The 14,156-nt window shown below is 38.0% G+C and overlaps 1 protein-coding gene across 1 annotated transcript; it reads left to right on the plus strand.

Annotated features, from left to right (window-relative positions):
• The first annotated feature begins 1,908 nt into the window (after window positions 1–1,908).
• On the plus strand, window positions 1,909–13,006 carry LOC119778666 (homeobox protein OTX1 B-like). The gene is made up of 4 exons (XM_038278013.1): window positions 1,909–2,172; window positions 4,879–5,057; window positions 7,943–8,094; window positions 11,574–13,006. The coding sequence occupies exons 2-4, from the start codon at window positions 4,961–4,963 to the stop codon at window positions 12,351–12,353; spliced, it is 1,029 nt and encodes a 342-aa protein (XP_038133941.1). The 5' UTR covers window positions 1,909–2,172; window positions 4,879–4,960; the 3' UTR covers window positions 12,354–13,006.
• Window positions 13,007–14,156: the final 1,150 nt, after the last annotated feature.

Consider the following 14,156-nt stretch of genomic DNA (forward strand, 5'->3'; position numbering starts at 1 on the left):
CTTCTTTATATTTACAGTATAGCTGCTTTGATTTAAGTGCTGAATAAAAGCAAAAGGCGTATTAGTCTGGTAAGTTATAAGAGGATTAAATGTAAGTCAACTAAATTTGATTCTTTTGCAGAGATAACATAATGACCTGGATTTACTTTATGAAAACAAACGTGAGATTCTGATTTTTTTGTTGCATTTTAAATCATTTTATCTATGACATTTATGTTTTCAAGTAAATTAGAGGAAAAACTATTGTTTTGTTGTTTCTCTTTTAGCCAGCTGACCGGCAGTCAGTAGCAACGGGTGGGAGAAGGACAACGCAACACAACTGGCATGTTTTGATGCATTTATCTCCACTTCTTGCTGCTGTAAACACCAGAATTTCTCCATTGTGGGACAATAAAGGTATTTTCTATTCTGTTCTATTCTATTTAGGAGTTTCACTTCAAGCTGGGGGGTAAATGGAGGGGTCTAGCAGGTGGTAATTTGAGGAAGTTAAATTAATAAATTAACAATTCTGAGAGGTAATTCAACAAAAAAACATTGATCCCAATTTACCAAATGTCGTTTTTTTTATTGCAATAAGATTAGTTGGAGGGGGTGAAAAAAACTTCCTTCTTAAAAGGGGGTGGGGTGGGGAGTGGATTCACTGCCTTAGGACATTGCCATCCACTTTAAAAAGGGATGACACAAAAAAATCTATATTATCATATTATTATATTATACTTAATTTTCTAATTAAGGGAGGTGTGTAAGAGACAATAACAATTTATACTTTTTATTTTATTTATACTTGTAAATTTTTTTTCCTAGAATTAAACAAAATAAATGTAAATAGGATATTTTAGAAAGCTTTGATAATAGAATATACCAAAAGTAAGCAGAATGATCAGAATCAGAAATACTTTAATAATCCCAGAGGGAAATTACTTTTGTTACACGCTCCAGTTAGAGTTTATATATATATATATATATATATATATATATATATATATATATATATATATATATATATATATATATATATATATACATCCAACAACACAAGATACTAAGATAAAAATAAAAGTAAAAAAGAGATAAAATATATACACATATAGCTCTTAATAATCTTAGACTCTTATTAGTACAGAATGAAAGAGAGTTACTTTCTCTCCTCAAACAAAATAGTCTTTAGAAAATAGTCTTCCCACATTTTCTATAAGTCTTGTTGGCTCTTGCTGAGTTTATTTCTCCTGAAACACTTGATCTTTATATATTGACAGATTCTACAGACATAATGTTTTGCTCGTTGGCTAAAGAGCTGCAGGGTTTGCTTATGCATCAGACTGATCCTGCATATTTCATTTGTCTGCAAGCAGTAAACTAAATAAAAATGTTTCATACATGGAGTGTAGTCCTCAGGTGAGCAGCTGTTTTAGCCTAGGTAGAATAGAATAGAATAGAATAGAATAAAATAGAATAGAATAGAATAGAAAATGTCTTTATTGTCCCACAATGTGGAAAACCTGATGTTTACAGCAGCAAGAAGATTATAGAAAAAAATGGGTGACACAAATGTGGACCTTAGAAAAAAAAAGAACAACATAATGGTGAAGAGTTAAAAGATAAACAATAAAATACTGTACTGTAAAAAGTTTTAACAATATAAAAACTGCACACCTGCAGAATAAAAAGCTTAAATGATTCTGTTTTTGTTGCAGCTGGATTATTCTTCCCTCCTCTGTGACCCACTGCAGGCCCGCACTCCAACTTTCAGACTTAAACTTTTCGACTTTCTCTGTCACATGTTGCGCCATACGCACTTCTAACTCGCGCCCTGATTGGCCGCATGTTCCGACCGCAGAACTACTGAGCGCTGTGATTGGTGGAGAGCGCGCGGAGGAGCCCTATGGTTGCTTGACTCCCAGAGCCGCTGGCCTAAGAGACCTGCATCAATCTCTAGCGTCCGTCAGCAGCAGCAGCAGCAGCAGGAGAGAGAACAAGCAGCTTCATCATTATTAGGCTTTTATTTTGATTTTGATTTTTTATGTTTTGGCCTGGAGGAAGGTGTTAAATACAAGCGGAGCTGATGTGGCAAATAAATGAATAAATCTCCCTTGATGTGGATTTATCTCCTAAATATCTGGATAAATATCAACTGTTTAACATTTAACGGAGTCACAGAGAAGATTAAGCAAGGTAAGGCCTAAGAATTATTTTCTTTCTTTCTTTCTTTCTTTCTTTCTTTCTTTCTTTCTTTCTTTCTTTCTTTCTTTCTTTCTTTCTTTCTTTCTTTCTTTCTTTCTTTCTTTCTTTCTTTCTTTCTTTCTTTCTTTCTTTCTCAAAATCTTCATCTCTGCGAAGGTAACATAAAATATGAATTAATCAATCTCTATTTCCATTTTCTGCAAATACAAACAATCACGCAAACTTGTAGAAAATTATAAAATTAGCTCAAAATCGTGTCTATTTTGTTACCTAAACGTATTAAAAATTGAAAATAAAACTGAAGAACTTTGCCTTGATAGATTTCCTAATACTGGTTTAACGAAATCTAAATTATTGCTAAAAACACGCCATTTAAATTTTTTTTAAACCATTATAGGTAAAAGAAAGAAAAACACAATAATATTTTTCTTTATTTTAGTTTATAAAAAAAATGTCTCGGGTGAATTTTCATGTAACTTTACTAAACTTTCTACACTTAATCTCAAACACTTTCCTGTAAAAACGGTAAAATAATTGTATAAACAAACTCATCATTCAGTTAAAGTGGGATTTCTTTGGGTGTCTGTGGATCTGCAGAGTGTTTTTAACTCCACTCTGTGTTTTCTCTGCATGGATGGATGTTGGCAAGTTTAATCAGGCTGCTTAGCAGAGAAAACTCTCCTTTCTCTCCGTGTATTTCCTCCCACTGTGGGATCTTGTCGCGGCTCCACTCTGCTGATAAGAGCTCTCTGCTAATTGCCGCCTGTAGATCTAATCTAAATTGTAATGGCGTTCATTTGCACACAGTTTTCTCCACATTTACATTGCGCAATTCGGCTGCTTCCTGCGGTTGTAGAACAAGTAGTTCTTTATTGGAAGCCTTAATGCCTGAGTTCAACTCTACCTGAGGGCCAGGGGGCCTTTCAGAGGGAAACAAGCAAACCAGCCCAGTGGATTAGGGACATTCTTATCTAAATATACACTGATTTACACCCGAGCTAATGACAATTACAATGGATCGTTTAATATTTCCTCAGTGGAGTCAAATTCTGTAGAAATTAAATCAAAAATATATCTTTAGGAAATAGAACAGTGATTTTTTTTAGTGCCCCCGTATAAATTCCATGCGCGCTTTTATTACCTGCAAATATTTGATTAAAAAAAATGATTCTCAGTTTGAGTTAACAAATGAAGGCTTCCAAAGAATCTTTAATTTGTCATTTTAATGAAAGTGATACTGGATGATAACCAACAGTTTGAGGCTTTTAATCCAGGAAGGAATCAGCTCTGTGGGGAGGAGAGGCTCTTCAGGAGCGCATTCCCACAGAGGAAAGAGGAAATCCTCAAGCGACCGAGGCTCCGCACATCCATTACTGTGAGCTGATGAATTAATGAACGCATCATAGAGATGAATGTGATCATTTAGTGCCGATAGAAGGAGGACATGTTTCCATTACGGTAATGTTGGAACGGAAGCCATACTTTCAGCAAAAAAAATAAAATAAAAATCAACAACGCAGATTTATAATAATAACAGCGTAATTTCATTTTTACGCGCATGGTTCATGCAAGAAAAAGGAAAGTGGAGATAATTTTTTTCCATGCTACAAAATTAATTAATTTAGCAATGCGTAAAAAATATATATATATTAAAAAATAAAAGACTTTGAAAGTCCCTCTGATCAGCATCATCGTCTCAGTTCAATCTTAATGCTTAACATTTAAATTTAAAGTAGGGCCTATTATTTTTTTTATAACTCCTTCAAAAACTCATTAATAAAGGGTTTAAATAATTAAAGAAAAAAGGGATTGCAGTTTGAAACTGTTTACACCGACAATACAAACGGATATGCTTTAAGAATGCGTTTAATTATTGAATTATATTTATATAATTTTATTATCATTTTATTTGACCAATTACCAAATAGGTTGTAAGCTTAGCAGATTTAGGATACGGAAGTACATTATTATGTTTTAATTCATTTTTTAATTTGGAAAGAATTACATAACAGTTTTTTTTCCTTCTTCAGTAAAAATAAATAAATAATAAACCAAACATAAGAAGTGGGCTATGATTAAGGCATCAGGCGTTACACTGAAATAATAAATAATCTATTAAAATAACTTGGTGAGGATTCAGAAAGTTATAAAGTTTAAGTCCAGTTTCAGATATTGGTCCAAAATGAAACATTTTTCAACCAAAATAGTTTCCAAACGTTAAAAGTTCATATTTACCTGCAGTCTAGGCGGTAAACCTTTTATCCTGCTGCTTCTGGCATTATATGAATTTATACATAATGAGCCAACATCATCTGATCCACTATAATTGATTTGTTCAGATGGGATTGGCGACAAAAATAAGTCATCTAATATATATTTAAACATTTACCTTATAAACTAACCGATAAAATATTAAATAGTTGAGGACACAATTTAACCCTCCTTAAAACTCCTTTAGAGATATAAAATCTCCTCTTATTTAAAATCAGTTTTTAAATTTTTTATTAAGTCTTTTACTACAGAATTTACATATATAAAGTAATAAAGGGTTTATGTATTTATCGTTAATTTATGAGTGAAATTTAACAGAGGGAAACAGTTTGTGAGTTTCAAGTTAGTTTATCTCCTATTTCCCACACCAGGTGTATTTTTGGACTTTTGTTCAGGTGTTTGTTTGTTTGTTTGTTTGTTTTGCAGGAGCCGAAGGTCCCAGTGGAACAGCGGGGCCCTGCACCTGTCCAGTCCGCCCAGACTCCGGTCTCCCCTCGCTGCTTCTAGCATGATGTCTTACCTCAAACAGGCCCCGTACGGCATGAACGGACTGGGCCTGAGCGGAGCCGCCATGGACCTGCTGCACCCGTCCGTAGGATACCCCGGTAAGGAGCGACATAAGGCCTGGGGAAGGAAGGAAGGAAGGAAGGAAGGAAGGAAGGAAGGAAGGAAGGAAGGAAGGAAGGAAGGAAGGAAGGAAGGAAGGAAGGAAGGAAGGAAGGAAGGAAGGAAGGAAGGAAGGAAGGAAGGAAGGAAGGAAAAGAAAAGAAAAATAAAGGAAAGGAAAGAAAAAATAAGGAAAGAAAAATAAAGAAAAGAAAAGAAAAGAAAATCAAGGAAAAAAAATTAAAGGAAAGGAAAGAAAAGAAAATGAAAGAAAAATAAAGGATAGAAAAATAAAGGAAAGGAAAGTAGACTTTGACTTTTAACAACACCTTATTTACACAATTCAAAAAATATAAACAATTGACGTAAAACAAGTGTCAGCTAAAAATCCTTAAATGAGGAGCTTGTTAAATTGTAATTCTCCTTCATCTGACCCACACTGCAAAAAAATGCAAATCTAAATAATTCATTTATTCTTAAAATAAGTGCCTTTAGTCTTGAATTTAGGAGGAAAGTGAGACACTTTGCCAATGGAACAAGACAATTTACATTTAAAATAAGAAAAAAAAAACTATTGTATTGTCTTAATTCAAGGGCCAATTAACTAATTATCTTATTTTAAGGGTAAAATACTAATTCCATTGGCAAATTGTCTTATTTACTTACTCAAATTAAGGGTAAATAGGTCTAAATTTAATCAATTTTTACTTATTTCCAGCTCGTTTTTGCAGTTAAAATGTTGTTAAAACCCCACACTGAATAAAATCTTCCATGTTCTGTGTGGCTCTGTGGGAGTGAAACTCCAGCCTTATTCTGGCTTCACTTCCACAGAGCAGCGGCATCAAGGTGAGCTCCCTCTATTACAGTCTGTCTCTATAGGACAGATAAACAGCCATCTTTGCTTCAGATGGAAAAGTAGAGAAAATAGAAGAAAAGAAAAGAAAAGAAAAGAAAAGAAAAGAAAAGAAAAGAAAAGAAAAGAAAAGAAAAGAAAAGAAAAGAAAAGAAAAGAAAAGAAAAGAAAATAAGGGGCGTCTAAATTATGGCCCTAGCCATAAAATACTTGTTTCACTTTTAGGTGCCTTTTTAAAATCAGTTCCTGATTTTATGGAAAGCAAAGTAGCTAAAGGTGTTTAAGTTGAAGTTGAAAATATCTTTGTTTTAAAAAGTTTCAATAAGTAGGTCATTTTGATCAAGATGGATCATCTGCATGAAAACACTTCATTATGTTCAGTGTTTATTTCTAAAATTGGACTAATTTATAATTTATTATCTATTTGATCATCAAAACGATTTAAATATTCGTTAAGGCAAATTTGCTTGTTAACAAAATCGAGAGAAAAAAATGAACAAACATCCAAACTGAACAAACGTCAGTTTGGCAATAATGTAAAGTAAACAGTGTGGGATGAGTGAGAAATATGATAACTATTGTCAAAACTGATGTTTGCTTAGTTTATCAATATTTAAGTTAAGTTTTAGGACTTTTTCCTGCATAGGTTTTCATAACCAAACCCAGCCTGGGGCAACAAACCAGCGGACCTACTTAATTTTAATAATTTACTAATTTAGCCAAACAAATATAAGCTGGAAATTTTTTTTTTTTTTTTATGTCAAATAAGATTTTTCTAATTTCTGCTCAGAAATATGAATTAAAGACTAAATCAAATGTGTCCACATTGTTGGACCACTTAAGGTAAAACTTATTCAGAGTAAAACCAAACAGCAAATTGCAGATTTGTATCTTATTATACCACCCAATGTGCTTAACACTGAAACAGATATTTATAGCTTTTGTAAATAATAAAAAAAAAAATCATAATTTAAAAAATGTGTTGCAGTGCAAAACATTTCTTTTGCAATTTAAAGAATAATGCACTCATACAAAGGGGTCAGTTGAAAAGAAACAGGCTTCATGAGAGGCATCATTTAAAGCATATATAAAACATCTGATATAATTTTTTATATCTTTTTGGACTCTTTCCTTTGCTTGATTTATTGTGAAAATAAATAAACAACACAATAGACTAAAATAGTGATAGCATAGAAAAAAAATCAAGTTCATAATCTTTAAATATGTGGTTTAAATGCCAACAGTTTAAAGAAGCATGACATATGACTCACTGCCCAGAGCGGCACTCCATCAGGGGGCGACACAACCGCCCTGAAATAAAGACTTTGTTATTTGCGCCTGAAAAACATTTTTTCGTTGCCGGTTGTTCAAAGCAAGAGATAATAGTTCTGAGGTTAGCATCTGATTTGTAATTCCTATCAGGCAACAGATTTGTGGCTTTTCTATTGTTTTTTTTTAGTACTTAATTTGATCATTTGTTGATCAAAATGTAAACTCAAAGAAATTAATCCAGAGGATTTTCTACTCTAAAGGAATTTTGGGATTTTGTACAACACAGAAAAGAGTAAAGGTGCTCAGATAGGAAACTCAGGCAAGTATGTAAACCCAGTATAAACAGTTCAAACATTGACTCTGTTAATTATTTATTACGGAATTAGCTGTTTAAGTTTGCAAATTATTTATTTGGTTGTGGAAAAACCATGCAGGCAATCCAGTATCAGCAGCAAGAGGAGGTTTCCTAATCCTGCAACAAAAGAGAAAGGCTCAAATGCCGTTACAGTCAAAAAAAGCTTTGAGTAAACTGGATTTGTGCAGTTTTTGTTCATCAGTTAAAATTATAAGGTGATTTTATTTGTTATTTAGATCTATGTACAACCTGAGTGAAAAAATGTCAAAACATGAAATCACAATAGAACCAATTTAGAATACGTAAAAAATTGAACTTTTAATAATAGGATTGGGTTTGCTGATGGTTTCGGATCAACTGTCTGACATTTTCCGTTTTTGGTGGGTTTATTTTGCCTCCCGCAGCCAACCCTCGGAAGCAGCGGCGGGAACGCACCACCTTCACCCGGACGCAGCTGGACATCCTGGAGTCTCTGTTTGCCAAAACACGCTACCCAGACATCTTCATGAGGGAGGAGGTGGCTCTGAAAATCAACCTGCCAGAGTCCAGAGTACAGGTCAGGAACTCACAAAGTTCACCTCTAATAAATGCAATCGTTTAAAAAAAACACTACAAATTCTCATCAGAATAAAATAAATAAAATTATTAGGTTTTAAGGAAAATAAGTTTGGATTCTAATGTTGAATCTGAGCTTAAATGGGATCCTTGAAACTTCAGAATATCCAGAAAAGCAGTATGGAGGAGTTAATAGGATTCGGTGTCAGGTCCTGTAAAACTTATCTGTGTTTCACCTCAGGCTCGATTAACTTCACTGTGAGCAAGAAATGTTCAGCTATTATCAATCGAGTTTAGACAAGTCTTAAATGAAAGGAGAGAATTTGGCAGCACAGATCCGACGTTTGAAACGGTGAGTTTTTCTGTCTAAAAAGCTTCTCAGAGGTTTCCTCTTGCTCAGCTTTACAATCTGGCTCAAAGCTGCAGGGGTGGCGGCTGGCTGTGTGATGTCACCTCCTTCATTATTTCAGATGAACAACGTTCAGGTGTCAACACCACTATTATTACTGTGACACCGATGACTGTCGTTAATTTCAGGAGCTTTTTATTTGAAAAAACTCAGATGATTTTCAAAAAATGTGTTTAATCCAACATATATTATTTTATAACTTAATAATAAACAGTGCTCAAGTTGAGGGGAGATGAGGTGGGGTGGCATCCCCCTTCTTAAAAAAAGATCTTAAAAATCATCCCACTTCTTGAATGACCATCCCATGAATGTGTAAAATGTCTAACCTGACTCCGCCAGATAGATTTGCTCCGCATATCCATCTGGAAACCTTCCGTTGAAGTAATTTTTGGAAGGGGTGAAAATACTGGTTAGCTGATTGGCCTATGTTGGTGATAGACGGGCCAAATAAACCAATCAGATCAACAAAGCATATGGCGTACTAACAGAGCGACGACGAAAACACAACCACAAGCCAGGCTACTCTTGCCGAAACCAGTCGGGAGAAGAGCAAAAACATCTTTTCCTCTGAGAAAAGCCCCCAGAGCAGTGTTTTGCTCTTCTTTCAGTCAAGAAATACTCTGTAATTCCGATAAAACTTGCTCGATAGCCACGCTAACGCTAGTTTCATCGGCTGAAGCCGCCATGTTCTTTAGACTGAACTGTCGCGCTTCTCGTTGCGTCAAACCTCAACCCGCCTCAAAGCCAACGCTGATTGGACGTTCGTTTGGTGAACGGCTCCAAATTTTCTTTAACGGAGAGTCTCCAGACTGATCTGCGAGTGACCCCTTGCTCACACTGGCTCCGGTGCAGTTACCGAGCCGACTGAGACCGCAACTCCCGCACACCCCCTCTCACACCGCCCTTTTGACTACGGTGCGGTGCGGCTCTGCGGCTCCGGCAACAGGTCAGGAGATTTAAGTTCACTTGAGTTCACGTAACTTCACGCGATAACACGGCCCAAATAAAGGATTTTTGCGAGAGCTTGTTGCGGAGGGCTCCGGCACGCCGCAAGGATAGCTTTCTTGCGGAATTTTCTGCAGCGCCGGAGTGTCTCGGTAACCGCAGCCGTACAGCTCAGCAGCCGGTGAGAGAGGTTTACGTCTTTTTAATGACTTGGAATCACTGCGGCGCCGCACCCACCGCACCGCAACGGTAAGACCGGAGTAGGTGTGAGCCTGGGGTGAAACCTTGAAAGCGAGGTCAGGATGGTCTCATGAGGCTATAAAGTTTCTACTATATATTAACAGTAATGGCAATAATATTGCCCTTTCAACATTTAGCGGGCTGTAGACTTACGAGTAGCCTGAGCAAAAAAAATAGATAAAATCAAAGAAGTGTCCTATCATGACTATGAAGCTGATCCCAGTGGGAAATTTGTCCCTAACTCTGTAGGGGCAGCGATAGCCATGCTAACTCTGTAAGGGCAGTGATAGCCATGCTAACTCTGTAAGGGCAGCGATAGCCATGCTAACTCTGTAAGGGCAGTGATAGCCATGCTAACTCTGTAAGGGCAGTGATAGCCATGCTAACTCTGTAGGGGCAGCGATAGCCATGCTAACTCTGTAAGGGCAGTGATAGCCATGCTAACTCTGTAAGGGCAGCGATAGCCATGCTAACTCTGTAAGGGCAGTGATAGCCATGCTAACTCTGTAGGGGCAGTGATAGCCATGCTAACTCTGTAGGGGCAGTGATAGCCATGCCAGTCCAAGGACTGACTGCAGTTCCACTGTAAGGTGCCTTGGTCAGGGTCAATGACCGACGTACCTGACATGTAACAACCAGACCATGCATAATGCTTTAGGTTAATAGACTTTATTAATTAGGCTATGTACCTGAAAGACATCATGGTGCTCTATAATAGAGCTGCAGATATGCCCCCCCACCCGCTTCCGCAGACACTCTGGTGCACCTCTGCAAAATTGTAGGTGACCACAGACAGAGTCGCAGACAAGAGTTCTCTGATTGGTCAATTCTCTATCCACTCTATATTTTATTTCCTACAATGCCTGGCACACCTCGTACACTATCCCAGATACCGTGCAGGGTGCTAGTTTGTAGCTCTGTGCGACGGTCTCTTGGTTTGCACCCGAAGCCAAAACCCGTAGCACCACATGAAGTCTTTCAGGAACGCTCACGGTTGAACTGTGTCGTCCGGCGTTGGATGAGGGGTTGCAGATGTTGAACAAGCTTGTCAAACCGACACAAGGACACCCACAATCCTAGCTAGTTCGTGATTGTCCCTCTTGCATTGTGGCGTGGAATAACAGAGCGCAGACCACCCTTCAAAATTGGGCATAAATCAAAAATATCTGCGTCATACCTGCTACAAGCCACGGGAGTATAGGCGGCCATTAAGCCATTACCACGTTTGCTTTAGAGCTTTACAGAAAATCTGTTGATTATTGACATAAATTAAAGTAGGAGACATTTCTCTACAGCTGATTGTCCTGTGGGAGACGTACCAGAGAATGAAACGCAGAGAAAGTGTCCAAGAATCCAGGTTATCAAATTAATTTAAAACTTAGATTCCTCTTAAACTGCTGCAGTGTTTTCGTCCTTTTAAATTGTTATGTTTTTGCTTGACACAGACAAGATGTGTTTACATACTTTGTTCTCATCATAGTAATAATAATGAAGTGTTCTGTAAATAGCTGCATAATTCAACTTTAATGACAGTTTGCAAGTGTGATAAGTTTGGTTGTTTTAGGATGCTTAGCATGCTTTGAAATAGCCATTAGCTTTAGCCTCAGGAGCCATCTCGTCTGGATTGGTGAGTGAAAGAGTAATCCATTGTTTATAAGACATTTAGTGCTTTATAACATTTAAAGAAAACACAACAGAAAGTCAAGTGTCACTTGCAGAAAGCTTTGCTCTGTTGGCCTGATTTGGTAGATGTGAACCTGGTAGAAATCCGGTTTATGTGCACATGTCGCAATTTGCTCCTGCAATGTCAGAACCAGTCTGTGGTTTGTGGTTTTATTTGTGAGAGAAGTTTGATCAGAAAGGCTGATATAACCTCTGTTTCTCAGGTGTGGTTCAAGAACAGACGAGCCAAGTGTCGGCAACAGCAGCAGAGCAACAACAGCGCCAAAGTAAAACCGGTGAAGAAGAAGTCATCTCCAACCAGGGAGAGCACCGGCTCAGAGAGCAGCGGCCAGTTCACTCCACCGGCCGTGTCCAGCTCCTCTGCATCCACCTCTTCCTCCTCTTCTTCTTCTGTCTCTTCCGGCCTCAGTGGGCCTGCTTTGATCAGCTCGTCTACCTCCGTCACTGCACCGGTGTCGTCCATCTGGAGCCCGGCACCCATCTCCCCGGCTCCGGCGCCGGCCAACCTGCCTGACCCGGTTGCTCCTACCAGCGCGTCCTGCATGCAGCGTTCTTCGACTTCCTCTGCCAGTGCAGGAGCGCCGTCATACCCAGTGTCGTACAGTCAAACGGCAGCGGCGTACAGCCAGGGTTACCCCGCCTCTGCATCTGGCTCCTATTTCAGTGGTGTGGACTGTGGATCCTACCTGGCTCCAATGCATTCCCACCACCACCCACACCATCCTCACCAGCTCAGCCCCATGACAGGATCCTCTATGTCAGGACACCCCCACCACCATATTGGCCAGTCAACCGGCCACCACCATCACCACCACCCTCCACACCATCACCAGGCTTACAGCGCGCCTGGCTTGGCCTTTAACTCCACAGACTGTCTGGATTACAAGGAGCAGACTGCAGCTTCAGCCTGGAAGCTCAACTTCAATGCCACCGACTGTTTAGACTACAAAGACCAGGCCTCTTGGCGTTTCCAGGTGCTGTGACTTTCTTCGGTCCACTCTCGACAGGTTTAAAGACCCTTTTTTTTTTGTAAATTGTGGTTTGCTTTGAAGATCCTTCTAACAGCAAATACTTTTTAAAAATGTAACTGTGAACGAACTGAAACCACGCACTGAGCAGCCGAACCTCGAGCTCTGCCCCGCTGCTATCGGCGGAGCAGCAATCCCGGGATTATTTTTCTACTCCAGAATCAATAAAAAGAAAAAAGAAAAGACAACACACCTATTTCCAACCGAAGGCCTTTAATGGGAAAACCCCTCTGGTGGTACAAGGTTTCTAGGAACGTCTCGGTGACTCAAAAAACTCACAACTATTTAAAAATACAAGATGGGACAAAAGACTGACATGTTAGACATTACAACAACTAAGATTTTATTTCTAACAACAGGATGCTGCTGGGATTTCAAGCTGCTGATCTGCTGGATGTCTTACACAGAAACTCCATCTTGCATCCCATCAAGGGGAGTTTGGAGACTGATTTGCAGCACTTCTGACACTTCTCACACTTTCCTGGTCGCTTTTTAGCAACACAAAGGAAAGGAAATATGAATTTGTGTCACAATGTCAGAACGCTGTAGAGATTCTAAAAATTGTACATTCATGTCTTTATAATAAAGTCTTGTTTAAACCGAATCTATTCAAAGAAATATTTGTTCTTTCTGAAGATAAATCAAGTGTTTGCTTGTCAACAGAGCTGGCGTCAAGATAGGCAAGTTTTTAAATTAATATCTAGGAAACTAGTTTTACTGACTCCACTGCCGTAATAACAGCGCAAAGAGTTCCAGGTAGCGCTGTGAAAAGATGACATGACACAAGATCTTGCGATATTAAAACACCACCATGTGTCTTGTCAAATTAAGGTCTGTCTGGTAAAGTAAAAGTGGGTTTCTGCTTTGCTCCAAGTTGTTAATAAGAACACAAAAACACGCAAAGATAGGTACTTTAAGCTTAACACTCTAAGTTTGACACGCGTATTTTGAGTAGGAAAGGAAGTTGTTAATAAGTTGTTATTGTATGATATAGACGGCTCATAAACCATTCTTGTACATGGATGTAGAAGCATTTAAGAAGCAGTTGGGTTCATAAATGTAGGTTTGCAAAAGAAGAACTGAAATACACAGTAATGGAAAAATTTCTGCAGAAGGAGATACAGTTTAAGCCCAGACTCAAACACACTGTTTCCCACCAGACCTCCTCCGCAGAGCATTTTATTAACAGAACATGACACATGGTTACAAGCAGAGTATTGTTCTGACAGAACAATTGATCAGTTCATGAAGACAGGATGCTGCACTAGAATGACAAGGCAGGATGGTCTCCTGACTGAATCCCAACACAGTGGAGCATCCCCTTGCACAAATGTTTCATAAGCACACATTAATTTTATAATCATCATTGAATAAACCTAACAGAAGCTTCTATCAGTTCTAGGTGCCTTATAACAAAAACAAACTGATGCTGTGACTAACAAACTAAAAGGCTAATTGTAAGAAGCTGCTTCAGAGCTTCTTTCAGACTGACCAGAATATTTAAATTGTTCAAACCAGAAGCTGATAATTTTGGCCACAGTAGTAAATCTGTAGGGAGTTTTAAACCACATAATGACAATAAGACAAAGAAATGCAGGGAATTTTAAGGACTTGTTGTTGCCGTACATATATAATAAAAAATTTATTTAAAAAATTTGTAGTGCATATACATAAAAAAAATAAAAAATAAATACACAACAAATAAATGTTCACTCAGCAGTTTTACAGGATAGGGGATTATACACTGGAAAAACGATC

Source organism: Cyprinodon tularosa, unplaced genomic scaffold (genome assembly GCF_016077235.1).
Source record: "Cyprinodon tularosa strain WSP-4 unplaced genomic scaffold, ASM1607723v1 ctg137, whole genome shotgun sequence".
Classification (NCBI taxonomy): domain Eukaryota; kingdom Metazoa; phylum Chordata; class Actinopteri; order Cyprinodontiformes; family Cyprinodontidae; genus Cyprinodon; species Cyprinodon tularosa.